This window comes from Furipterus horrens, unplaced genomic scaffold (assembly GCF_987537825.1).
Source record: "Furipterus horrens unplaced genomic scaffold, mFurHor1.1.pri manual_scaffold_3, whole genome shotgun sequence".
Classification (NCBI taxonomy): Eukaryota; Metazoa; Chordata; class Mammalia; order Chiroptera; family Furipteridae; genus Furipterus; species Furipterus horrens.
This window is the reverse complement of record NW_028327173.1, coordinates 173,636,440-173,664,315: the sequence shown is the minus strand read 5'-3', so window position 1 is coordinate 173,664,315 and position 27,876 is coordinate 173,636,440. Positions and strand designations below refer to the sequence as shown.

Below are 27,876 nucleotides of genomic sequence, written 5' to 3'. Positions count from 1 at the left end.
AATGACTGAATAATTTTGAGGATATGTAAGCATACTCCTTATATACACTATTCTATATTAAACAAAGAAAAGAGTTAAATTCACTTTTAAACATAAATTCAACTTTCCCCCCCCCATTTAACTAAGAGTCTACTCTGAAAACATATGCAATTTTCAAGGATCACTACCACAAGCAAAAGATCCCTCCAAACAAAAAATGTGACATTCTATTAAATAGAATGAATATCTGAGGTAAACTGGTCTCTTAAAATCAGACCTTTCTTTTTCCAATTAATTTTTAGATATTTAAAACTAGAATTTGTAGATGTCTTTTTCTCTTTCCTTGATCATGCTAGAGCATACCTTATCTTGTTACTAAATTAGATTTCAGAAAATTCTAGCGACAGATAGAGGGGGGAAAACTCAACTCAATACAAACGTTAGACAGGGAAGAAGTAAAGTGGGTTATAAAAAGAATCCCAAATTAGAAATCAGGGGACCAAGTTATAAAGAATTTTATTTCATTATTAACTTTCCCCCAAAAGGAAAGATTTCTGATTTAAGTTTTCAGATTCAAATGAGCCACCTTTGTAGCTTTGCCTCAAAAAAAGACAAATAAAAACTACTTTGGGAAATTTTTAGAAGGCACATTTTGAAGGTTAGGCCCCAGGTCTCTTCCACATGTGGGTGGGTGGGTGGGGGTGTGGAGCATGTGTCCTACAAGCGAACTCTGTGACACCGAAGATACCCGTCAAATTGAGAAAAAAGCAACATTACCCTCATGTTGCTTTGGCAATAAAAGGGGAACCTTACTCCAAGTAATAAGTCCTCGACGCTGACCTAAGGGGGGAAAGGGATTGCTTTTGCTCATCTCATTAACCTAAGTACACCCGACCCAGACCCAGACCCAGACCCAGACCCAACCACAAAGCCGGAGCCTCAGGAAGGAAATAAGAACTGCCTCAGGGAAAGAACCAACCTACCCTGAGCTGGAAGCTCCACCCCGAGGTCCCGGGACGCCCTCGTGAGGCAAGAGGGCTCCTGTACCACTGGAGACTTTGACGGTTGGGGCCTGGGGTTGCCCCTCAGCCTGTGCCGGGCCAACTCACCTCGGCGTCCTCTTTGCACTGTGGGATAGAGGGAAACTCCAGCTTCAAGTCCTCCATGATCCCGGCCGGCGGACTGGTGGGTGAGGTGGGAATAGGAGTTATTTGCCAGCCCGACCCTCGGGCTGGCAGTGAGAGGGAGCGCCGGTGAACTGGAGGGTTGACGGAGAGGCAGCGGCCTTACAACTAACACACGCAGACCAAAGGGTCCCGACGACTCCGGCGGCGGCGGCGACCACAGAGCGGAAAAGGAGGGTTGGGCGGCTCAGACCCGGCCGCCATGCTGCTGCTGTCTCCCTACCCCCGATTCTCCGCGCCCCTCAGGCCGCCCAGACTCCGGCACAAGCTCGAGCCACACAACCGTCTTCCCTTTTCGCTCCCCGCCCTCCCCGCACCGCCCCAGCCAATCCCAGCCCACGCGCGCCTTCGGCCCGCCTGCCGCGGCCGCCAGGTGTCAGCACGCCGGCGCCCCACCCCTTCGCGAGAGCGCCGACGCTATGGGGGGGCGGGGCCTCAGGGGCTTCTCAGCTCTAGCTCACCGGGTGGGGGTGGGGGAGGCGGAGCTGCGGCAGAAGGCTGGGAACATCTGAAGGTCCTGGGAAAGGCAGTAAGGCAACCTGAAACAGCTAGGCCTTTTCCAAACAGACGCAAATCTCTTCTTCGGTGTAAGAATGGTCAAACCATTCTAGCCACCAGTAGCTGGCAACTGCATGGAAAACCATAGTTTCTCCCTTCTCAGAATCCTGCACAATCTGAGGTGAGGTTATAACCAAAAAAGTAATGAGTGAAGCATTCATCTTAAAATTGTTATGCTACCTAGAAAATGAAACACCCATCACTTTTAAGCAAATTGAAATGGTGGACTTGTATATATGACAACTAGAAAACCTTAAGAAATGCAAATAAAGTCTTAAGAAACAGAAATGGAATTGATAGCTCAGTAAATTGTACATAATGCTGAAGAAAGTTCTCTCCTTTTAATTTGAAGTTTATTAATATTTAAAGATGGTTATAAACTACATGGCTTTCAGTATCTCTTAAAAAGGACTCGAGTTAATACTACATTGTTAATAAAGATTGGGCATATGATGTTTTCTCTGGATCTAGGGAAATACTATTATCCTTTTTGTTTTAAACAGGTGAGGAAATTCAAACTCAGAACCCACACATAAACATTTAAGATCTGTACACCAAACTGATTCTTGAAAAAAACAAAAAGCCACCAAATACTAATTAAATTGCAAATTACAATTAATAAAGTAAAAAGAATCACATGGATATTTGACCAAGACTCCCCCCCAAATATCCTATTACTTTTTATAGTTATATTTATGAAATGCATTGTCAAGATACACAGAAATGGAACTGTTCAATAACTTGAGTAATAGGTGGCTAGTTTCAGTGATCCATTTTCTCTACCACTATGGAATCTGTTCTCTACCTTTTAAGGTTATAAAACGATATACAATACTCTGCTAGTAACTTTAAGGAATGACTGTAATTACCCAGGTCATTTATAATTTGATTTTTAGTGTTTATGAACCTGAAGTTGGGTTTTTTTTAAACACCTTTGATAAGATAATCCTATTTGATGCCCAATGATGATTTCCTATTGTAATTTGTTAGTTTTAACTGCCACATATGAGAAAGAACTGTATATAGGTAATAGAACTTTTGTCTTGAACATTTCTGACATCAACACCCCATACATCAAACACTCTTAGCCTGGTATCCATAGATACCTATCGAGTCCATGGATGAACTTGGAAAATAATAAATCTCATTAAGTTTTAGTATTTGCAAAACTGTATATAGTTATGTGTGAATTTTTCTGGGAAGAGGGTCCAGACCTTAACATTCTAAAAAGGGAACTAACTATTATCTCATATAACCTAAGAAAACCAAGTCACATTTATTAGTAAATATTATTTTCAATCATAATCTTAAAGGTTATGGATGTGCATGTACTATTTAAATTACCTATTACACAGCATAATCATAGTAGGTGAAAACTGAATAAAGACTTTCTGGAAGGAGGAATATATATAGACATAAAAACACATGACAAGATATTGACATGAAAACTGTGGGTACTGTTTTAAATTAAAATTCAAAAGCCAACAATGTAAATACAACTTTACTTCAGTTATTAAATAATTTACTTACTAAAGAACCTGAAGGACTATAGTAAATGTACTCTTACAAAAGACAGTATGTGTAGAACTGAATCAAACAGATTTTATTCAACTCTTTAGGATGAAGAAAACAAATGATATAAAATAAGTCATAAGAAATGCTCTTTGTACTACTATCTCAAACCATTTTCAATGTTTTACAAAATGCTTACCGAGCAAATACGAAAAGCCACAACATACTCTTATAACTTTTGCTGCAATAAATGCAGCATTAACAAATATATATATTTCTTCTGTACCAATCTTAAATGTATAATTACTGAATTACTAATTTTTGTTATTCATACATATTTTTAATCATACTTTTAATGAGATCATTGCCGATACATACATTATTTTCCTTAACTTCATTTTTACAGTAAGCCAATGTCTGTCATGCAGCCATCAAAATCCTTACAGTAAATTACACAGGTTTGTAGTCTAATTTTGACTCTAGCTTCTTAGAATCAGCCACTTTTCTGACTGCTTTCATGAAGTCTTCCTGTACTACAAAATCATGATCAGCACGAATTGCAAACATACCTGTGGAGAATAAAACAACATGACTGCTATATATATATGTAAATTAAGAAAACTAAATAATGTAATTATATGAAACAAATGTGAAGAAGCCTAAATTTACTACTTCTGAATCAGTAGTTCTGATTTGTTAAAAATAACTATCATTGTTATAAATTTCCATAGCTATCATGAGCATTATTTTCCAAACCGAAAGCTAGAAAACAATGAGACAATTATCTGAATATTTAAAATCCAAATCACGCAATCCCTGTACCCAATGGCATCTTGAAAAACAACAACAACAAAAAAACACAACTATAAACAAAACATACACATTTTAAGCAGCCATATGGTTTATTTGTTTTAAGATTTTATTTATGCTTAGAGGGAGGGGGAAGGAGGGAGAAAAAGGAGGAAAGGAACGTGGATTGCAGGGCCCTAACTGGGACCTGGCCCACAACCCAGGCATGTGCCCTGACTGGGAATTGCACTGGCAACCTTTACAGGCTGGTGCTTAATCCACTGAGCCACATCAGCCAAGGCTAAGCAGCTGTTTCTTAATTCTAGAGGCAGCAGTTCCTTGGAAGGAAGGAGCACATGTATGGTTTGGGAAAACACAAAATACCTCCAGTAATTCTGATAGCCCTTACTTGACAATCAAAAACACAGAGTATAATAGGACAGTTTAAAAAGCCAATAGTGGCTTTAACAAAGCTCAGTACCATTATTCATGTATTACAATTACCTTAATAATATATAAATCGATATTTTAATGACTTTTCTATTCAAGTATCACAATTCAATATTTTTCCTTCAAGTTTCTGGTGTGACTTGCCAAATATTAATTGACAAAAGGATAAAAGTTTTTGTGTGTGTTTTTTTCTTTTTAACATTATGTAGTTATATCATGGATATAGATCCCAGGTTTTGAGACACTTCTCATTTCATGATAAGCTACAGCTGATAAGGTATCACTATCTACTAATTAAATGAATCCTACCAATATTTTCATTGAGGACCTGCTTGTATTGAATTTGCACATATATGAGTGGGTTTGACAAGAAGATTTCAAGGGTTACTACCTATCTTCCCTTTCAAGATTTCTAATTACAAGGAATCTTGAAAACAGCTACTCTATGTTGGCCTCAGAAATGAGGTGAATAGAAAGATTTCTTAATGATTTTTTTCAATACTAAAGTTTTAAAATTTGTTTAGAAGGCTACAACTAAATTAGGTAAGTTATCTTTCCAACCTGTGTTTCCAAATTGTTTAGTGAATGAGTGAACCTGAGATACATACTAATCCAGAAAGTATGACAATCTCTAGATTTGAAAAGAAAATACAGTAGTCCCTCTCTATATCGTGGTTCACTTATCACGGCCTTGCTGTATCGTGGGATTTTAAAAAATATTATATTTAATTATTTATCACGGACTTTTCACTATATCGCGGGATTTTGCAGTACTGTATACGTATGTTGTTAAAGTTATGTAGTTTTAAGAGTGTAGAATAAATGTAAGGTTCCTACTTCGCGGGGGGGTCTAGAACGTAATACCTGTGATAAGTGAGGGAATACTGTACAACTGTAACTGAATATGGTGTCTTAACTTACAGAAAGATAAGTTAACAAAAAAAGTTTGAAGTCTAATTTTAAAAAAAAAGGAATTTCAGTACGTTTCCAGATGTGAATGTCCCACCCAGTTAAAAAGCTAAAATGCTAATCCACACAGAAGTTAATAGTTCTTTGTTGGAAATAGCTAAAAATATATTTTTAATATGTGGACAAAAAAAAGGAGATCATAATTTGATGGTGTCAGCCTTTGAGATTATGACACTGTTTTTGTTTGGACTCCACTTTCACTAAAACAATCTTTTAATAATAAGTTGGTCAGTGTAGACTTTGGACAGAGAATGTCCTCAATTATTTCAAGTAGTTCAAGCCACATAATTTACCTCTAAATATAATACTTTTGTTCAGTAATAAGTCTTTGTGAGCATGATTTACTCTGAGGGTTTCTAAATCTACAGATCTTTGATTCAGATACCGAATTCTAGTATACCCACAAAGATCTCCTATGGGAAAGCCATGACTGACGAGCCAGCCTCTTTAAATACTATGTTGAATTTTCAAGAAATGTTAAAATAAGGCCTAAGGTGACATGAAAAAGAAGAAACCACATATTTTAACACTTACCGTAAACATTAATTTTTTGGATTTTAAGATTCTGTGTAGAGAACAAAAACTAATTGACTCTATGTAGGGTTTAAAAGCCACTTGGTACTAGAAATAAAGACACACAGCCCACAGAAAAAATTATATTTAAAAACTACTATATTTTATAAAAGTTGAATGAAAACAAAATTCATAAATCAATTTCAAAGCTTAATACTGGCAGACTAGCATCAGAAAGCATGTCATTCACTTTGGAGCAGATTCCTCTGGAGCTGACCCAGTCCCATTTCAGCTACGGGTGTGGGTGCTCAGTTCTGTACAGCCTCACCCTTACTTCAGGGAACCAGTACCTATGACATTCATGTCTTTCCACATTCTACCCGAAGGCATCCAGAAGACCAAAAGAGTTAACATTCTCAAGGGCAAGTCTCATCCAACAGGGGATGAGAGCTGGTAAATAAATGCCAACATCCCACCCTTTACCTGGATAATCCTAAATGGCATTCTGTATATTTCTCTGTGGGTCTTATCAAAATCAAACCCTCCCTCAATGGTACACCCTTATAATAGCTTTCCCTTTTCCCATCTCACTTGCCCTGTTCTTTCCTGTTTCTTAGAATCTGTCCCCCAAAACAAGCACCTAAGTCGTTACAAAGCCCAGGCTCTGCTTTTAGACAAATTCAACACATTTTTAGCAAATTCAATAAAAATCAATAGCAAAAATTATACTTTAAAACCATACCTGCTTCAGTACAAACATTTCTCAGGTCTGCTCCATTAAAGCCATCCGAAAGCTTCACAATTGCTTCATAATCTGTTTAGGAAAAAATACTGGAAATTAGTTTTTAAAAGGAGACCTCTTTTTGATGTATGCTCACATGAAAAATTTAAACTGAAGAGCTTGCTTTGAATTTGAGCAGCTAGGCCTCATCTCTGTTAACATTCCACAATATTAACAGCCAAAAGCTATACTTCTGTTAAGTAACCCAGCACCAAGCAGAAATAAACATACTTCCGAAACTTTAAAACCAAGAAATATGATCAACATCTGAAAGCATCTTAATTTTCTATGTAGTGAAACAGTTATGCACATGTGAACTTCAGATTATCTGTCAAGCTATAACTCATTAAAACTGTACCCAAATCTTTAATTTAAATAAACCAAGGCATCCAAAACAAACTGTAATAACAATGGGATTTAATCACATAAGCCAAATATAAATATACCAAAAATAGTTATCAGAAATACTTTTATCATGAAATTTTCAAATGCTAGATCAAACACTGGGTAGTTTTTTTGGTTTTTGTGTAGGCTCCAAGTGTTATCAGATCTATGATAACAATAATTATTAAGACCTTTCTATTCACATAACAGACTTAAAGAACTGTCAATTTAGAACAGCAGTTACAGACTTGATATAGAATAGGGAGAAAAAAGGGACAGCATAGGCCACTACAATGTAAGTGACTGATGAGACACCCTTTATCAGGCATTCTAGAGTATGTCAATTTCCATTAGAAATCATAGATATTCATTAATTCGTCTTCATTCAGATTCAAATTAATTGTAAACTTCCTGAGATTAGGGATTCCCGAGTTTAACACAATATCTGATGCCTAGAAAGAGCTCAGTATTGGAAGAAATCTATAAATAGACATTTTAGTTTAGCCCAGTCTTTCCAAAACTCTTTCACATGAGTAATGAGAAAATTAGTGAGAGGCAATAAGCTATTTGTAATTATTTTGGACCATTAACTTCTAAAGGAATTTTAGAGTTGCTTAGTAATTATACTAGATTCCCTTAGTCCAGGGCTCAGCAAACTTCCTGTAATAGGCCAGAGTAAATATTTTTTAGGCTTGGTAAGCAATACGGTCTCTGTCAAAACTACTCATTTCTGCTGTTAATAGTAGGAAAGCAGTCATAGACAAACTTCAAATAAATGGTTGTGTTACAACAAAATTTTATTTACAAAAACAGAAGGCAGATAGCATTTGGCCTACAAGCCATGGTTTGTTGGACTCTACCCTAGTCTAGTCTCAAATCTATAAATAACTATTTTATAACCTCTCCTGTCTTCAAATCTCTAATAATCCTTTCCCATCTTCACTCTGAACTTGCTTCCTATTTCATTATAAAATAAAAGCATTCAGAAGAAAACTGCTACAAGTTCCTGCCATATTTGAGAACCTGTCATCATCAGCATCTATATATTCTTTCTTCATATTCTTGTAAATAAAGTCTATGCTCGTAGATAAGGCCAATGCCTCCTCACAGAAAGTGGATGATCAATTTCTTGCTCTCCCAGATCATTCCCATCAGCATAAAAATTCAGTTCTCCTATCTTGAAAATGCCCCCAAATCCTCATTTCCATTTCTGCTACAGCTTTATTTCTTCTTCTCTCCCCTTTTCTATAGAACTCCTTGAAAGAAATGTCTAAACTCAGTGTCTCTCCTCCCAATCTCTCTGAAACCCATTTGAAGTAGGCTTTCATTTCCACCACTCCAAAGAAATGCTTTTGATAAGTCACCAATGATCTCTACATTGTAAATCCAAAGGTCCATTCTCAGAACTCTTCTTACCTGACTCACCGTCTGCATTGGACAGTGAATTAATCCCTCCTTATAACAATTTCTTCATTTATATTCTAGAATACCACCAACTCCTACCTCTTCGCTATCTATATTCACTTCCTCAGAAATCTCATCTAATCTCAAAACTTTAAGAACCATTTTTATGTTATTATCCACATTTATATCTCCAGCATAAACCACCGTAATGAACTATTGATGTGTAGAGAATTACTAATCAGCATCTGTATCTGGATATCTAATTGGCATCTCAAATTTAATATATCCAGAATCAAATTCCTTATTCTCTCCTTAAAATGGGATCTTTCCAGTCTTCCCCAATTTTAACTGATAGTAACTTCGTTTCATTTGTGTGAGTCAAAAACCTAAGTCTTCCCCGGTTCTTTTCTTTGGCTCACACGCCACATCTAATTCATCAGCAAATTCTGTCACCTCTCTTCTCAAAATATATCCAAAAATCTCATTATTTTAAAACATTGCTACCACCTTAAACCAAGCCACCATCATCTTTGCCTGGATCACTGAAATAACTTCCTAACTAATCCTCTTGCTTCGTTTCCTTTTTCATGTAGCCAGAAAAACCTTATTTAACCTAAGTGAATTTTGAAATGTTTACCGATGAAATGAAACATTTACAGATACATTGATAAGATTTGCTTTTTAAAAATACAGAGGGAAGATGAGGGGTGGGTGACATTACAGAAGAAAAGTTGCATTTGTAGAGGTAATAATTATTGAGGCTGGATGAGGGGTGAATACCTGTGATCAAAGTTCACTATACTCTTATTTCTACTTCTATTTATTTCTTATTTTCTACAACAAAAAGTTAAAAATAACGGAAAGATCATTCCTTCGCTACCAAGCCTCCAATGGCATCCATAGATTTAAAAATAAAAGTCAAAGTTTCTATATGGTGGCCTCAAATAAGGCTCTACACAATCTGGTCCATACTTCTATTTCACTTGCTAGCACTGTCCCATTTATTCTGCCACAAACACCTTGGCCTCTTCGCTGCTCTACAATGTTCGAGACAAATACCTTCTTCAAAGCCTTCTTGCTGCTCCCTCTGCATGATTTTCCCCAATATCCACATCTAGTTCCTTCACCTTTGCAGGTCATTGCTTAAACATTACCCTCTTGTTAAGGCCTCCCCGCTCACCACCTCCATTTACATTTTACACACACACATGCAAGTACACGCACAACTGCTCCTGGCATTACCTAGTCCCTTTTCTTGCTTTATTTTTCTTCACAGGACTTACCACCATCCATTACACTATATCTTTTACTCAATTTATTTGTCTTTTCCTGATGAGAACTTACACTCATAAAGGCAAGAATTTGTCAGTTTTGTTCACTGCTATATTCCCAGCACTTAGAAAAATTCCTAACATACAAATGATGGTCAATAAATATTGCTGAATTTAAAACCAGATTTGACAGACTAACAATGCTATAAAATAGCATTTTGCTTAATTTACCAAATATAAATACACATAAAAATAGGTTATTTCCTTACCTATTTCACCATGCTTTGTAATGGGACCTGCATGGATTTTCAATATATCTAATCTTGCTTGTTCGTTTGGTAAATCAATATCTGAAAATAAGAAATTCTTTTGTAGTCATTTTTTTTTATATATATAAAATAGGGAGGAAAAAGAATGGAAAGAGAATTGAACGGAGACACAGGGAAATGCACAGCAGGTAAAGAGCCTTAACTCACGTATTTTTCTATCTAATCTTCCCGGACGGAGCAATGCAGGATCCAGTGTATCTGGTCGGTTTGTAGCCATGATCATCTTAACTCTATGAAGAGTATCAAATCCATCCATTTGATTCAGTAACTAAGAATATATTTATAAGTAAAAATCATAAACAGATTTTACAAAACATCCCATTAAAAATTACATAGGTACAACTTTTATATGCCTGATACCATGAAATGTATTGCCTACAGACAGCTACATATAACCTTCAAACTGATTATTTATGGAAGCCTATTTTTTCTCCCTCGTTAAGAAATATGTTTTCCATCCTTTTTATAAATAGCAGGAAGTTTTAATAAGTCTGAAGGTTTCCATCTGGTCAAAAACTATGAAACTAAGTGGATCTGATTTCTAGTGTTCAAGTTTTTTTCATACAATTACTTTTAAAACTAAAAACTAATAATAAAATCTAGCATATAAAGTGCTTATAGTATGCCTGACATAATATTTAATTAGTATAATTAGATGCAATGATTTTTCTACAAATTTGATAAACCCATTAAATATCATTTCAAATAATTCTATACATATTAGTGAGACACTAAACATATTTAGTTTGATTCCTAGTTCTCTTGAATTTTGAAAAACCTAACCATATTCAACAAACTCTTTAAAATATAGCTAGTCTCACATGTATATTTCTTTCCCAAAACATGTTAGCCCGCATATCAGTTGCATGAATAAAACTAGTATTAGTGTTGTTTTAAATACCTCAACTTAGGGTTTCTAAGAGACTCTATAACTAATTTTGAAACACTGTATATTTTCTGAGCAAATGAGTATAGTTTATGAAAAGTAATTTTCAAATATCCACTCTCAGGCAGAATTCGACAGTGCATTACCTATGCTACCTAGCTTCTATTTGTAGAAGCTGGAAATATATTTGGGATCTTGCCATTACTTTCACAGATTTTAAAGTGAGAAAAGGCATTATGTACATTCTAATATTCCACCATCCATCTTCTTCAATTATCAAAACTATTTCAGTTTCCTCTCATTCTTAGCAATAAAGCAAGAAAGGAAAGTGTTAGTGATTTTTAGAGCAGCCTCATAAATAACTCATTTACTGTCAACAGTTTTACTATGACTATTACTCATAAAATGTCTTAATAAAACTAATGCAAGATCACATTTACACTATAAGTAGTACCATATACAACTTACATATCTGCCCAAAAGACATAAAATACAACAGCTGACAATTAAATGAGAATTTTGTAGATACTCCTATTATTTTCTAGTAGTCATTTTCTTACTAGGTAGTGTGGTGGAGAAATGCGTTCATTCCTGTCACTATTTTCAAATTTCATAAAGCGTATTCATTTAAACTACTGCACATATTTAACCTCCAAATACCCGAGTTCACCTCTTTATTCAATAAACATCGATTTCTTTATAAACCACCTTTACCAAATATTACCTCCATTAAAGTTCTCTGAATCTCTCTATCAGCTGAAGTGCCCTCAGAAAACCGACGACCACCTAAAAAAATTATATGCAAATGCATATGCATTATTCTTTTCCTCAATAACTATCATTTAAGAAAGACTATGACCGTGTCTGGGGTTAAAAACATTAAAATGAAAATTAGGTATTAACTTCTGGCCAAGATGAAGGCCTAGACAGACACACTGTCTCCCTCCACAACTGAGAAGGACTACAACTACAGTAGTCCCTCTCTATATCACGGTTCACATATCATGGCCTCATTGTATTGCAGAATTTAAAAAAATATTATATTTAATTATTTATTGCGGATTTTTCACTATATTGCAGGGTTTTGCGGTACTGCATATACATGTTGTTAAAAGTTATGTAGGTTTAAGAGTGTAGAATATGTTTAAGAACATAAGTAGTGTTTATAAAAGTGTGGAAAAGGTTAATAAGGGAGTGGGAAAGGTTAATAAGGGACTGGGAAAGGTTAATAAGGGACTGGGAATGGTTTATAAGTGTGTAGGAAGGGTTTATATAGCCTTAAAATATATATAAATACTAAAATAAATGTAAGGTTCCTACTTCGCCGATTTTCACCTATAGTGGGGGTGGGAGCGGGGTCTAGAACGTAATACCCATGAAGTGAGGGAATACTGTACCTCAAAACTAGAGACAACCAGAAGTTCCAGAAAACCGAGCTGCATGGAAGTCCAACAAACAAACATATAAAGAAGAAATATGCATCCAGACAGGTACAGGGGGTGAAGCCGAGGCAGAGAGGATGCAGTGTGGTGGCGGCAGCGGCAGCAGCAGCAGTGGCAGGCCAACAGAAAGTGCAGTCACATGTTTTAAAAAGTTGGGAGGGACACCTGGGGAGCATTCACAGCTCCTCACCAGACGACGCAGCTAACGGTCCCAGCACCAGGAAAAATCAAGCCTTATTGCTTTTGACTGTGCAAACCAGTGTGGGTTGGGGTAGGGCAGAAACTGTTGGTATCTCAGCAGACTCCGCTTGTTTAAAGGGTCCCCACAGTCCTAGAACAACCACAGACCCACCCACTCTGGGAATGAAAGCCAGGGCAACAGCCAAAGGGGCGCCAGCCCAGTGTGGAAGTGGGAGAAGTGCCTGGAAAAGGGGCAAGTGCTGGGCAAGCAGCACTGTTCCCTCGGACCCCCTCCCCCGCATACAGCGCCACCATGTGGTGAAACAGGTCGCCCTGTACTGATGAATCCCTAAGGCTCTGCCCCTTACAACAAAATAGGAGTGACAGCTCTACCTAAGACACAGAAGCAAACAAACACAGGAGCCTGTCAAGATGAGGAGACAGAGAAGTATGGCCCAAAAGAGGAGGAAACGGATCAAGGTTCCAGTGGGACAACTAAGCAACAAGAAGATAGCCAACCTAACAGACGCAGAATTCAAAACACTGGTGATAAAGATGCTCACAGGCTTGACAGTTATGCTTGAGTACGGCAAATGCATAAGGGAAGAAGTGAAGGCTATGCTAAGTGAAATGAAGGAAAATCCACACAAAACCAATGGTGAAGGGAAGAACCCTGAGGTTCAAATCAATGATTTGGAATATAAGGAAGAAAAAAACAGTCAACCAGTATAGAATGAGGAAACAAGAATTGAAAACAATGACGAGAGGCTTGGGAACCTCTGGGACAACTTTAAACGTGCCAATGTCTGAATCATGGGGGTGCCAGAAGAAGAGGAAAAACAAGAAATTGAAAATTTATGTGAAAAAATAATGGAGGAGAACATCCCAAATTTTGCGAAGGAAATAGACATACAAGTCCAGGAAGCACGGAAAGTCCCGGGTGAGCTGGACCCAGAGGGGACCACACCAAGTCACATCATGATTAAAATGCCAAAGGTGAAAGATAAAGAGAGAATCCTAAAAGCAGCAAGAGAGAAGCGGAGAGTTGTCTACAAAGGGGTGCCTATAAGACTATCAGCTGATTTCTCAAAAGACCCTTTGCAGGCAAGAAGGGACTGCAAGCAGTATTCAATGTGATGAAAAGCAACCTACAACCAAGATTACTCTATCCAGCAAAGCTATCATTTAGAATGGAAGGGCAGATGAAGTGCTTCCAAGACAAGGTAAAGCTAAAGGAGTTCATCATCACCAAGCCATTATTATGTGAAATGTCAAGGGACTTACTTAAGAAAAAGAACATTAAAACTATGAACACTGAATTAACAGCAAACTCACAACTATCAACAACTGAATCTAAAAAATAAAAACAAAATCCAACTAAGCAAACCAGAATAGGAACAGAATCATAGGTATGGGGATCATTTGGAGGGTTATCAGCTGTGAGGGGGGAGAGGGAGAAATGGGGAAATGGTGCAGGGATTAAGAAGCATAATCGGTAGGTACAAAATAGACAGGGGGAAGTTAAGAATAATATAGGAAATGGTGAAGCCCAAGAACTTATATGCATGACCCATGGACATGAACTAAGGGGGATGGGATTGCTGGAGGGAAGGGGGTACTGGGTGGAGGGGAGCAAAGAGAAAAAAAAATTGGAACTACTATAACAACACAATCAATAAAATATACTTCAAAAAATTAGGTATTAAGAATTATACTGGCAAAGTTAATGATTTTGGTGTAACTTTTTTTTTTTTTTTTGGTCTGTGTCAAAAGTTATGCATTAAAATTGGCTAAGCTTTAAGAATTTTTAAAAAATTACATCCCATTCATTTTGCTACTTTATAAAAGTAGCAATTAGAGGAAAGGGAAAAAAGTTCCTTTAGATTTAAAAAAAATTTCCTAACACTTTCAAGAAAAGTTTAAAATAAAATTTAAAAGATGTTACTCTTACCGATAGCATCTATTTCATCCATGAAAATAATGCATGGCTGATGGTCTCTGGCATAATTAAACATTTCTCTGATCAAACGAGCACTTTCACCAATGTACTTGTCTACAATAGAACTAGATACAACCTGATTAAAGAAAAAACATTAAGGTAAACACAAGATAATTCAAATACAATTTAATTTCAACATCTATAAAAAGAATCTTCCCTTTACCTTTAAGAAATTGCAGTCCAGCTGGCTAGCAACAGCTCGTGCCAAAAGTGTTTTTCCTGTACCTAGGAATGACAAAAGTAGTCCTAATTAGTTGGAAAGTAAAAAACTTTCAAAAGCCTTTTAAGAATATAATCCTTTGGATAGTAAATTCTGAAAAATGGAAACTAAATCCTAAGCAGAAGTGAAAATTCCATAGTACTTCTACTCTCAATATTAAATTTAAATTTTGTTGAAAATAGCTTGTTATTTTAAGCACACTGAATACAATAACTTTAGAAACATATTAAACTCTATTTACAAACAGACTACAATAGAAACTTGTTACATTAAAATTCCTTAGTCTATCTAGCACACTAAATGGATCTTTTACCCATGCATGATAGTGTATATTAAGTATTGTTTATTTGGAATCTATTAATTTAGTGAGTATGGAAATCTTTGAAATGTTGGTATTTTTCATTATACACTACTAAAGAATTACACTTGTTAAAATCATCACCAATCTCATCTTTTTAAGTATTAACATAGTAGAAAGCTGTCAAGCTCATAGTGCCAGATCGAAGTTTTCAAAAACTATAATTTTCCTTGAAAGCTCAGATTTTATCACTGGCTACAAATGGTGTCAGTTGTTTTCTTTATCATGACAGGCTAACTTTATTCATTTTTGAAAAACGTGTGCCAGGTAACCAATAATAAGTATGAATAACCAATAACTAGTCTGATAACCAGATTGTCTGTAAATTATCCTTTCAGCTAATTCAGCTAGCGACTGAAATAACTGCACAAGAGATTAACTATCCTATTCAATAAGCAACAGAGGTACTTCATACATATTTTCCATTTCATCACACAGAATAAAGATGTTATTCAAGTATCAAAAGATTTAATAACATTAATAATTTTTACTACTTCACCAGGGACATTCACCAGGGATCAAGAAACATAACTGGTAGGAACAAAATAGACAGGGGGATGTTAAGAATAGTATAAGAAAGGGTGAAGCCAAATAACTTACATGCACAACCCACAGACATGAACTAAGTGGGGGGATTGCTGGAGGGAAAGGGACTACCAGGTGGAGGGTGTCAAAGGGAAAAAAATTGGGACAACTGTAACAGCTTAATCAATATACTATACTTTAAAAAGTGAAACTGGCTTTTTTTGGGGTTAAATACCGCAAGTGAGTGGTCAAAAACACATTGACTATTAGCACCATTTTGTGGCACTGACGTAACTGATGCATGCTATGGCATGAGTAGTTTACCCACATTGCATTTGCACCATCGGCACAGACACCAACACAGTGGAAAAGGTAACTAACATCTTGGCATTATGAAAGTAAGGTTTGACTTTGTAGATTCCCTGAAAGTGTCTCAGAGACACCCAGAAGTCTGTGAATCATAAAGGACCATTACACTAGAATCACATGGCATGTTGATATATAGTTGACCCTTGAACAACATAGGCTTGAAATGCACAGACACCAACACAGTGGAAAAGGTAACTAACATCTTGGCATTATGAAAGTAAGTTTTGACTTTGTAGATTCCCTGAAAGTGTCTCAGAGACACCCAGAAGTCTGTGAATCATAAAGGACCATTACACTAGAATCACACGGCATGTTGATATATAGTTGACCCTTGAACAACATAGGCTTGAAATGCACAGGCCCAATAATATGTGGATTTTGTCCAATAAATATCTGTCCTGCTTTCAATCCACAGTTGGGAGTCCGTACATGCAGATTTTGATATCCCTCTAGGTCCTAGAACCAATCCCCAAGGATACCAAAGGTAGTTAAGTTTTGAGGGAGTCATATGTTATATGTAGATTTTCAAATGCGTGGGTGGGTGGTCTGTGCTCCCAATCCCATGTTGCTCAAGGGTCAACTGTATATCCTATAAGGCACAAGAGAACTAACCATGCTGAGAGAACAGCAGACACACATCCATCTCTCCTTACTCTGAACAGTGTGGAGTTTGGAATTGCCCAAGTTAAATTTTCAACATATATTTTTACTCCTTCATTCATTCATTCATTCATTCATGAGGTGGACATAATTCAATACCAACCTGGTGGTCCATATAGCAAACAGCCTTTTGGAGGTATTATTCCTACACGCTGGAATAATTCTGGATTTGTAAGAGGTAATTCTATCACCTAGAAAAGAGGTTTCATGCTTCTTAAGCAGCTGGTAAAAATTTCGATGTACTTTCAAATATTTTAAGTAAAATATCAGCATAGTTAGATATATGCATCATAATTCATAATAGATCTAGAGTTCCATGTTATGTAAAACTATATTAGAGGGTTTTCTTCAGGTTTCTCTTGCATCTAAAAATGGTTTAATATTTTTAGATTAATTAAAAACTGTGTGGTTATTTTAACAAATTATGACTAGAGTGACAGTTACATAGGCATATAATCCGTCAAAACACATTTGAATTGTACACTTTAAGTCTATCATTTTATTGAATATAAATTATGGCTCTGAAAAAATTACACTACAAAAATCAGTTAATCAAAAAATAAAAGTAAAAAAATATATACTATTTTGCATTTGGGAATACAACACAAAATAATTATAAAATGGGGAAATATGGGGAGTTAAACTGCCACTAAGAAAAAAGTATCTAAAATTTTCATACATTGGCATTTTGTCATGCCTTAAAAGAACCACATATTCTACTTTCAAGGTCCTAAGACTGATTCAAGGAAAGAAAACTGGAGAACAGAAAAATTGAGGGTTTGACTACCCAACTTAAACTCTTTACAGTACCAACAACTTTGAGAGATAAACTTCTATTGAATAGTTGTATGCATAAGGTATGATTAAGACAAGTTAAAAGTGTGAGAAATCAATACTCTGAAGTGTACGCAGATAGAAAAGGGTCCTGTGTGCACATGTGGTGGGTGTGTGTGAGAAAGAGACAGAGATTCTTTCTGCTCCTATGCCTGGTGCAGCAAATCCCTATAAAAGACAAGATTTCACGGTTTCACGAAGCACTTTTCTTCCTCTGTTGACCTTTCATTAACTACAATGTGAGAACAGGCTTTAACTTATGCTCAGGCCAGTGGTTCCTCAACTATGGTCAAAAAACAATTTGGTTACACAATTACTTGGAATACCTGTTTAAATGCTAATTCCTTTGTCCCTGGCCCTCTCCCCCCACTACATCAAAACCATGCAGAGGGCCTAGCAATCCTATCTTTAGTAAGACTTTAGGAAACTTAATATACTGAAGTCTAAAAAGTACTGGCTTAGGGCTTAAATCAGATGAGATAAACCATTCCAACTGTCTACATTTATTCCTAAATTAGGATGAAATCAATAATAGGACAATAAATCTGCTTTAAGGAGAATTGTTAAGAAGCCACCAGTGCTATGAAGCAAGGCAATCCTGATTAGATTCTTTACCTCAGAGCTTAAAAGGTTTAAGCCAACCTAAAACCAGTATTTTCTTAAACAGCAGTAAACAGCTCTACCAAAATAAAATATTTAGGGCACAGGTAATTAATTTTACTGTAAGAGTGAGAAACTAACACTAATAAGGCTATGGGAAAAACTACATTACACATGTTATCCAAATGTGCTCTGACCCCAAGTAACCTATTATATAATGAAAATCACAGATGGCATGAGCATTGTATTATACCAATTATTCTTAGCTTTTTATTTCTTTTTCAAAAAGAACAGGATTTTTCTAACACCAAATTATCTTCACAGTAACAAACACCTATATTTCCCCAGCTAGAAATTCAGTGCTCTTCTTCCCTCAGCAAAGACATTAACTGTATAATATTCAGTAACCACCATTTAGACAAGTAATTTTTCATTCTCTTTCTCCCTTCAGAAATCTTAAAACAAATACTATTTATTAAATTCAGATAACAAAGCATACAACTACCAACCTCTCTTAATTCCCGAATCTGTTCTGATAGCCCTCCAATCTCAGAATAGGAAACATTCCCAGGGTCTTCATGAGACATGTTGTAAACGAGTGGATCCACCTCTCTTGGCAAATATCTGCGATGACAAGGTATACAGTCTAAATGACTTGCTTGTGCAAGCACCTGTCTGTGATTCTTATTTTTTTAAAAATGTTTAAATTAATTAGGAATTATTAAAAAAATATTTAAAAAGTGGCAAAATATGCAGTGATCTCAAAAAACATATTTTGGATAAAATCTTCCCTCTGTGAAAATGAACTATATAGAATAAGAAAATTACCTCATGATGGTTAGTGTAGTCATATCCAAAGCAACTCTTGTTCCTGGCTTCAGCTTACTTTTGTCAAGCTAATTTTGTAAAATAAAAGGAGTTACATAAACACTTAAAAAGAGGAATAACACTAACAAGAGCATATTTAGAAGCCAAATAATCATTTTTACCCCTCAAAGAGAACACTAATATTAGATCACAAACACATGCCAGCAAAGGATATAAATGTTATAATTCAATGCTATTTCCATCTGCCTTTTTTGTGCAATCTCAGAATGAAATGTAAAATCACTAACACACAGAGTTTGAGGTGGCAATGACCTTGTTTTTGAAGAAGGAATGGACTTTAGTATTTTACCTTCAAAGGCTCACTATTTAATATAGTTCTATTCATTATTTTGATTAAGCCACTGTAATACAGTGACTTCAGCAACTGGTACCAAAGCATTTATACAGAAATCTGTTAAGTGAACTCTGGCCAGGCAGCTCAATTGGCTAGAGCACTGTCCCAATACTCCAAGGTTGTGAGTTCAGTCAGGTTAGAGTACATGCAAGAACCAACCAATGAATATATAAGTAAGTATAACAACAAATTGGTATTTTTTCCCTCCCTCTCCTTCTCTCCTCCTCTCTAAAATCAATAAATTAAAATTAAAAAAAAAAAAACAAAATAAACAAAAAAAACCCTGACTGGTGTGACTCGGTAGAGCATTGTCCTGCAAAGTGAGGGGTTGCTGGTTCAATTCCCAGTCAGGGCAAATGCCTGGGTTTTTGGTCCTGGTCGGGGTGCCTACAGGAGGCAGCTGGTCAGTGTTTCTCTCTCACATCAATGTTTCTTCTCTCCCTCTCTTTTTCCCTCCTTTCCCCTCTCTCTAAAAATAAAAAAAATAAATCATTAAAAAAAATGTTTAGTAAACATTTTGGGAGAAGGAAAGCAGTGTGCCCATTAGATTTCTTTTAAAAACTATAGCTTTGGGGAAGAATGTGTTACTTGATAATTAGAGATAAGGGGGAAATGCACTGTTTCCCCTTAGGAGATTTTTACTGAAATGTTAAAAAAGATAAAACAGCCACCACCCTTCATGCTTTTACTACATGCCAAACAGTATGCTAAATACATTACATATTAGGTTGAACCATACTAAGTAATTTATTGACATATATAGGCAGAGTAACTTATTTGGCTAGAATTCTATAGTATCTATCCAACAGAATCACTTCACATTAAGGATGTTACTTTTCAAAAATAAAGTTATGTTTTCATAGTTTAAAAAACTGCTTGCCAATACAATTTCAGAATCATACAAATTACTAACCACTTTTGACAGGATTTTGCAAAGAGCTTTAAGTTTAGGATTCAGTACCAATTAAAAGTGGAAGCAGGCAAAATACTAGGTTTAATATAAAGAATTAAACTGAGAAAAACCATTGCCAGTAAGTGAGGTACCTGAAAAGCAGCTAAAAAAAGATCAATTTGAAGCTATTTAAAGATTTACATCTACAGGAAATATATACTCTGGCTCTTCTAATGTTTTCCAGTTTTTGTTTGTTTTTGGTTTTTATTTACTGATTTTAGAGAGAGGAAGAGGCGGAGAGGGGAAGGGAAAAAGGTAGGGGGACGTATAGAAAGAGCAAGTGGGGGAAGGGAAGGATGGGAAGAGGGGGAGACAGACAGACAGACAGAAACATCAATTTGTTATTCCACTTATTTATGAATTCATTGGCTGATTCTTACATGTGCCCTGACAGAGGAATCAAACCCATAACTTTGGCTTATCAGGATGATGCTCTAATCAACTGAGCTACCTAGCCAGTGCCAAATTTTCCAGTTTTCAAATACTCCCTTGCCCTCATACAACCATAAAATATCTTGGAAAGGTCAACTTTTGGCATCCAAAGGGCCCTAAAAATGGACATAAAAATCCTGTGTCAGACTAAGCATCTAATATTTTGATTTAGAAAATGTCATCTAACTCATATGCTAGGCAAAATCTTAAAATTAAGATTTAGTCTCTGAGTTAAATTCTATTCTACAGCCATGCTGTATCAATATTTTAAAACCTAAAGGTGATATAACAAATACTCAGAGAAAGTCCTTCCCAATGAACTTATAAGTATGCCCTAAGGATATTTCCTACAGAATTGGACAATACATAAATTGAATTCAGAGGCTACTAATAATTCAAAACCATTTGGTGGCATGTTTGATGACTGAAAAATAAAATGTGGAGTTATTTCAATCTGCCTATTCTAATTTAAATGGACTCATACATTTCTGAATATTTAAATATAAAACATAAGTAACTGATAGGGTCCTATCCTTTTAAATCCCCTTAAAAAAAGGCATTAAAATAAAATGATCTGAGATATTTTCTAGTTCTAAAAGTCTTTGATATCTAAGTGTGTAGTGCTGAGACTACTCAGTACACTAGAAAGTAGAGACACTAAGAGTCAAAGCTCATGGTTTGAGTTCAGACTTTGCTAATAATTAGTTATATCTTAACAAATCACCTTTGTGAGTTATGAGCATAATACCTGACCTGCTTACCTCAAAAATTAAATAACTTATATGAAAATACTCTTGCCAATTATAAAGCACTATTACAAATGTTAAGTGTTACCTGTCGACGGCAACCCACAACATATCTTGGTCCATTTGTAGCTTTAACAATGACTAGAGAAAAAAATGAAAGAAAAAAATTTTAAAATAGCAAGTAGAAAATAAATATACCCACAATAACAACAGGTTGAATTTGTCCTCCAAGAAGACAATACATAGTTGAAAGAAAATTAAGTCTATGCAAGAATAGCATCTACCCTCATGCGTGTCATTAGAAAAATAAGCATTTTAAAAGTTGGTGGTGGGAGGCAGAGTCCACTCTTTTTTCTTTATTAATTAACAATCTAATCCACTTACATTTTTCTTCAGTTAATTGCTTAAGTACTTCACCCACAATCTAGGAAGAAGAAAAAAAAAAAAGCATTACCTTTTGCCAAGAGCTAAAAAAGCAATCACCATCACCCCTTATACCGCATTACCTACCTGCCCAACACTTTGTAGGGCCTTCAGATCATTTTCAGACTTTTCATACTGCTTGGTAAGTTCTTTTAATTGTTCCCTTACTGAAATAATACAATGTGAACACTTTTAATAAACAATATTCTTAGTGAGTTTGTTACTAAGTCTTGCTTAAGTTTGCCTATTTCACTTTACATATTTTTACAGCCACTATATCAAAACACAAAATAAATAATGCTGTTTGTAGGTGACATAGTTAAAAACGAAATGTTACAAGAGAGCAGCAATATATACACATATATATTTTAAAAAAACAATGTTTAGTTGTTTAAGCACATTTTAGGTTACATTCTTAGCAGATATTGACACCGACACTTCCGGATTTGCGACTACAAATCCAAATGATAAAAGTGAGACCCTTTCTCATTTCTTCACCTACCCACACGGATTATTACTCTCTGGCTTTCTACACTAATAAGGGCTCCACAGAATTATATTGCTATGGTCTTCATTTAATTCAACCACTCCGGCTTTTCAATAAAGGTACACTATGAAAAAATATAAGTGCCCTTTTAGCTCAGCAGTTGAAGGAAACTTGTGTGCTTGATACAACTCAAAAACACAAGAAAAGACGCGGAGGAGGGTTATTACAACGAATGGACGCCTCAAACTCCGCGGCCGGCTTTCCACTCCACTAACCACCCGAGTCTCATCTCTTGCTTGAACTTTCTTGACTCAAGCCTCTTTCCCTCTCCCGGTGCCAGGGCTCCATCAACATTGCCCTCCTTGCACCCCAACCTGCAAAGCATCCCTGACTCCCTTCTTCCCCACGCCTCCTCTAGGCTTCTTTCAATTCCATCTCAGAATCGGGAATGCTCTTTCTGTCACCTGGACCAGACTGAGCCATCTTCACGCCGAAGAGGCTCTGCTTCCCAATCTCAGGGCCCGATGACAAAGCGCCTTGTCCCTGGACCGAGGCCTTTCCATCGCCAGGGCTAGGTTGCCGGGCTCGGCCAGAGGCCTCCGCTTTGTCAGAGACAGAAGAGGGTTCAGGCACGAGATCATGTGGAAAGAAAGATGCACTCACACTCCTTGAGACGGCCGTCGATCTCCTTGTGCTCCAGCAGCTTCTTGCGGTAGTCCTGTAACGCCTTATCTCTAGGGTCCGCCATGATGAGAAGCCGTCGCTCATAGGGGATGCCGGGAATGGCCATGGCCGCCCGGGCGGGGGAAGAGGCGGGGCGAGGGAGAAGACCCTCCTCGGAAAGGCGGGTTTGTGAACAACTCCGCCCCTTCCGGTTTGCACCGCCTCTCTACTCTACCTCTCCCACTACTGCGCCTTCACCCAGGGCGTCGGTGTGCACCGAAGGTAGCTTCCCGCCACACTGTCCCCTGCTGGTCTGGCTGGGTTAAGCAGGGTGCTATTATCCTGGGCGTTCTGAGAAGCCTTGCTATTCTTGAGTCACTGCTGTCCCGGAACCACAAAACCCTTAATAAGCTGAGACGGGAGTAAAGGAGGGAATGTGCGACCTGTCTATATACAGAGCTTCGACGGCCTGTCGGTATAACACAGACCTACTATCCAGGATCTCCAGGTACAGAAGGAGTAGGCTATCTCATTCACTTATTCATTCACTGACAGAGGTACCAAGAGTACAATCTAGTGGGGAGATTAAATAATTTCATAGTGTAATAAATACTATACTTTAATGGAAGTAAAACATAGTAATGTTATAGAGCAAATGAGAACTAATTTAGAACAGATGTCTGAAATAAGCACCCATTTGTGCAACAAACTGAAAAAGAATCTTCCAAACAGAGGAAATAGCAAGTGCAAAGATCCTGAGGTAAAGAAGAGCTTGGCTCACTTCCAGGAACAGAAAGGAGGTCAGTGAGAGCAGAAAGGGATGGGTTGTGGAGATGTGGGCACAAGATAAAGAAGCTGAGGTAGGCTGAGTCAGAAATTTGAAGTCTGATAGAACTGTCTTTCAGATTTCTGTACTTTTGGGAAAATTACTTAATCTATACTCTGTAAAATGAGAAAAATAAGTGTACCTATCTCATAAGGATGTCATGAGTATTAAATAAGATAGTGTGCCTATAGTTATTAACATAACATGTGATACATAGTAAGCATTCTATAATTATTCTAAATTATTTATTTTGAAGGTAGTAATGACCTCAATTTTTGCAGTACAGGTCCTTTCTGATGCACCATTTCCCAGCAGTGTTCCTGAGGAGACTTTATCATTGTTCCAATAGAATTATTCAAACTCCCCAAACAAAAGTCCATTTGATCTCCTCTTATCCACTGGCCCTGAATGTTTGAGTTTAAATACCTATATCCTATCTATATATACAAAGTGTAAGTTTCTGTGAATTAAGTTACCAAACTCACATAAATGAGGTCTTCAAATTTATTAGGAAAACAAATCTTATGTGTGTTGTGTGAATGTTCTATTCTGTTTTTCTAAATATAACTGGGAATTGCAGCAGACAATAAACAAGGAAAATGGATTGAGCAGAAATAGTCCCTTTCCCCACTCAGCTGCAACTATTCTGGTCAAACTAGTCCATCCATACCAAAATATAGCAACTCTGACATCAAGAAATAACAAAGGGAGGATGAGGCAGAGAAAAAAACCACAGCTCAGTTTGGTCCAATTCAATAAATATATATGAGCACATACTAATGTGTTATTTCAACATAACACACCAATGTTTTAAACTCCCTTGACCTATGTTCTTTTTCTCTTACTCATCTGGCAAAGTTCCAACTTCAGATGAACCTATCTATTTTCCCCAATGCTTCATCAGAACAACCCTGTTTCTTCTTTATATGTACCTGTAAGACTGGATTCCTCTCCATCAGAAAATGTAGTTCAAATTATAGTTATACATTTGTAAGTGTGATTATATGGTTAGTGTCTTTTTCCAGTAGACTATATGTTTCAGGAAAACAAGGACTGGGACTATTTCTTGCTTGTTATTGTATCCCCAGGAGATGGTTATATATGTAAGTTATTGAATGAATAAATATGTATGTCAGATACAAGGATAGGTAAGCAGAGATAAAAAAGACTAAGAAATGTCATTAGCTCTCAAAGAACTTACACTATCATAGAGTAGAAGAGATGTGGGAGAGTAGGGCTCACTTATTTAAGAGAGTCATTAAAAGGGTTATTATAACAAACAGTGATGAGATAGATTTAAATCTTCAAAACATTATTTAAGGATAGTCTCCTAATCTACTTAAGTATAATTAAGCATTTATGAATGTTGTGGTTTTAAAATACGTACACAAATTTTTAAAGTATTTCTCGCTTCAAGTAGTGGAGCCTAATTCCCATCCCCTTCCCGCATCCCTCAGGTCTAGTGACTTGCTCTGGACAAATAGAATAAATTGGAAGTAACAGTATGCAACTAGAGTCTAGATCATAGAAGGCATTTGGGGCTTTCTCCTTACTCTCCATTGTCTTGCTCCCTCTAGGGGAAGCCTGCTGTCATGTGATGAGTTCACACCAGCAGATCTATGGAGAAACCCACATGGCAAGGAACAGCCAGCAAGAAATGAGGCCTCCTGCCAGCAGCCATGTGAGTTAGCCCTCTTGGAAGCAGAGCCTTCAGCTTTAGGCAAGCCTCTAAGTGACTAAAGCCCTAGTCTTGATTGCAACATCATTGGAAACTGAGTCACATAACCCAGTTCAGCTGCTCCTGAACTGTTGGCCCACAAAAACTGTGAGACAATATATGTTTGTTGTTTTCAGCCCTTAAGTTTTACCTTGGGGTAAAGTGAAACTGCATGGAAGTCCAGCAAACAGATATAAAAAAGAAATACTCATCCAGACAGGGAGGAAGGGCGAAGCCAGGGTAGAGAGGACGCGACGTGGTGGTGGCAGCAGGCTGGCCAAAAGCGCAGTCACACATTTTAAAAAGTCAGGAGGGACACCTGGGAAATGTTCCCAGCAGAAACTTCTGGTCTCTCAGCAGAGTCCACTTGTTCAAAGGGCTCCCATGATCCTAGAAAGTTCACAGACCCACCACTCTGGAAGCAGCAGCTAGAGGGGCAGCAGCTAGAGGGGCACCAGTCTGGTGTGGAAGTGGGAGAGGTACCTGGAAAAGGGGCGAGTGCTGGGCAAGCAGCATTGTTCCCTCTCAGACCCCTCCCCAACATACAGCGCCACAATGTGGCAAAACAGGTCTCCTTGTACTGATGAATCCCCAAAGCTCTGCCTCTTACAACGTAGCAGGAGCGACAGCTCTACCTGGGACACGGTGGCAAACAAACACAGGAGCCTGTCAGAATGAGGAGACAGAGAAGTATGGCCCAAAAGGCAGAACAGATCAAGGTTCCAGTGGGAGAACTAAGTGACGAGGAGATAGCCAACCTAACATATGAGGAGATAGACAACTTAACAGATGCAGAATTTGAAACACTGGTGATAAAGATGCTCACAGGCCTGACAGATATGCTTGAGTACGGCAAATGCATAAAGGAAGAAGTGAAGGCTATGCTAAGTGAAAAGAAGGAAAATCCACACAAAACCAATGGTGACGGGAAGGAAACCAGGGTTCAAATCAATGTTTTGGAACATAAGGAAGAAAAAAACAGTCAACCAGTGCAGAATGAGGAAGCACGAATTGAAAAAAATGAGAAAAACTTCCCAAATTTTGCAAAGGAGATGGACATACAGGTCCGAGAAGCATGTAGGGTCCCAGAAGAGCTGGACCCAGAGGGAAGCACACCAGGATGCATCATGATTGAGATGCCAAAGGTGAAAGATAAAGACAGAGTCCAGGGGGCAGTAAAAGAGAGGCAGAGAGTTGCCTACAGGGGGGTGCCTATAGGACTCTCAGCTGATTTCTCAGAGGACACTTTGCAGGCGGGAAGGGACTGGCAAGCAGCATTCAATGTGATGAAAGGTGACCTGCAACCAAGATTACTCTATCCAGCAAAGCTATCATTTGTAATGGAAGGGCAGATAAAGTGCTTCCCAGACAAGGTAAAGCTAAAGGAGTTCATCATCACCAAGCCATTATTATATGAAATGTCAAAGGGACTTACTTAAGAAAAAGAAAATCAAAACTATGAACACTAAAATGACAACAAACTCACAACTATCAACAACTGAATCTAAAAAATACAAAATCCAACTAAGCAAATTAGAATAGGAACAGAATCATAAGTATGGGGATCATTTGGAGGGTTATCAGCTGGGAGGGGGAAGGAGGAGAATGGGGGGAAAGGTGCAGGGATTAAGAAGCATAATTGGTTGGTACAAAATAGACCGGGGGAAGTTAAGAATAATATAGGAAAGGGTGAAGCCAAAGAACTTATATGCACGACTCATAGAGGTGAACTAAGGGGGATGGGATTGCTGGAGGGAAGGGGGGTACTGTGCGGAGGGGAGCAAAGGGGAAAAAAATTGGAACTACTATAACAACATAATCAATAAAATATACTTAAAAAAATAAACTATCTTTGTGCATTACTTTGATTTAAAAAAAGTTATCCAAAAAGCCTAGGAATTCTAACTTCTATTCCTACCTCAACATTTTCCTACTGCTTAGCCATAGGCATATTTATTTAAGTGTATTCTGATAGGTAATTCGGGGTAGATATTTGGAATGACAAGTTTCTAAAGACTTGAGTGTTGTGGCTGATATGTGAGCAAAGTATGATAGCTGCTACTTGCCTATCTGCTACTATTCCCCAGTCTCTGTCTAGAAAAATATCAGTTCCTGTCTGATTAGTTCTCTATCACTGTGTAACAAATTACCCCAGTCCTTTATTAACATTTCCCATTCCCTTATTAAGCTTTTCCACACTTTTATAAACACT

General features: G+C 37.2%; 2 protein-coding genes across 2 annotated transcripts in view; both read right to left on the bottom strand.

Moving 5' to 3' along the window:
- STYX (serine/threonine/tyrosine interacting protein) overlaps positions 1 to 1,465 on the bottom strand; it is a 37,309-nt gene extending 35,844 nt beyond the window's left edge. The window contains exon 1 of the mRNA XM_090270885.1: positions 1,089 to 1,465. Coding sequence (XP_090127011.1) covers positions 1,089 to 1,145 — 57 coding nt within the window. The 5' untranslated portion in view covers positions 1,146 to 1,465. The remainder of the gene's footprint in view (positions 1 to 1,088) is intronic.
- A 1,834-nt stretch (positions 1,466 to 3,299) lies between these two features.
- PSMC6 (proteasome 26S subunit, ATPase 6) lies at positions 3,300 to 23,281 on the bottom strand. Its single transcript, XM_090270884.1, has 14 exons — positions 23,122 to 23,281; positions 22,059 to 22,138; positions 21,933 to 21,972; positions 21,637 to 21,689; positions 19,025 to 19,092; positions 18,706 to 18,820; positions 16,866 to 16,953; positions 14,794 to 14,855; positions 14,583 to 14,706; positions 11,734 to 11,795; positions 10,271 to 10,391; positions 10,064 to 10,144; positions 6,697 to 6,768; positions 3,300 to 3,802 (listed from the first exon to the last, which is right to left on the bottom strand). Exons 1-14 carry the CDS (start codon positions 23,246 to 23,248, stop codon positions 3,684 to 3,686), a joined length of 1,212 nt encoding a protein of 403 aa, XP_090127010.1. The 5' UTR covers positions 23,249 to 23,281; the 3' UTR covers positions 3,300 to 3,683.
- Between the last annotated feature and the right edge of the window lie 4,595 nt (positions 23,282 to 27,876).

Bases quoted from the DNA above. Each gene is read 5' to 3' on its own strand.
- PSMC6 (XM_090270884.1), bottom strand. From the start codon at position 23,248: ATGGCCATTCCCGGCATCCCCTATGAGCGACGGCTTCTCATCATGGCG. The intron at 18,821-19,024 runs GTAATTTTCTTA...TTGTCATCGCAG, and splicing joins ACTACACTAACCATCATGAG to ATATTTGCCAAGAGAGGTGG. The intron at 10,145-10,270 runs GTGAGTTAAGGC...TCTTATTTTCAG, and splicing joins AAGATTAGATAGAAAAATAC to ATATTGATTTACCAAACGAA.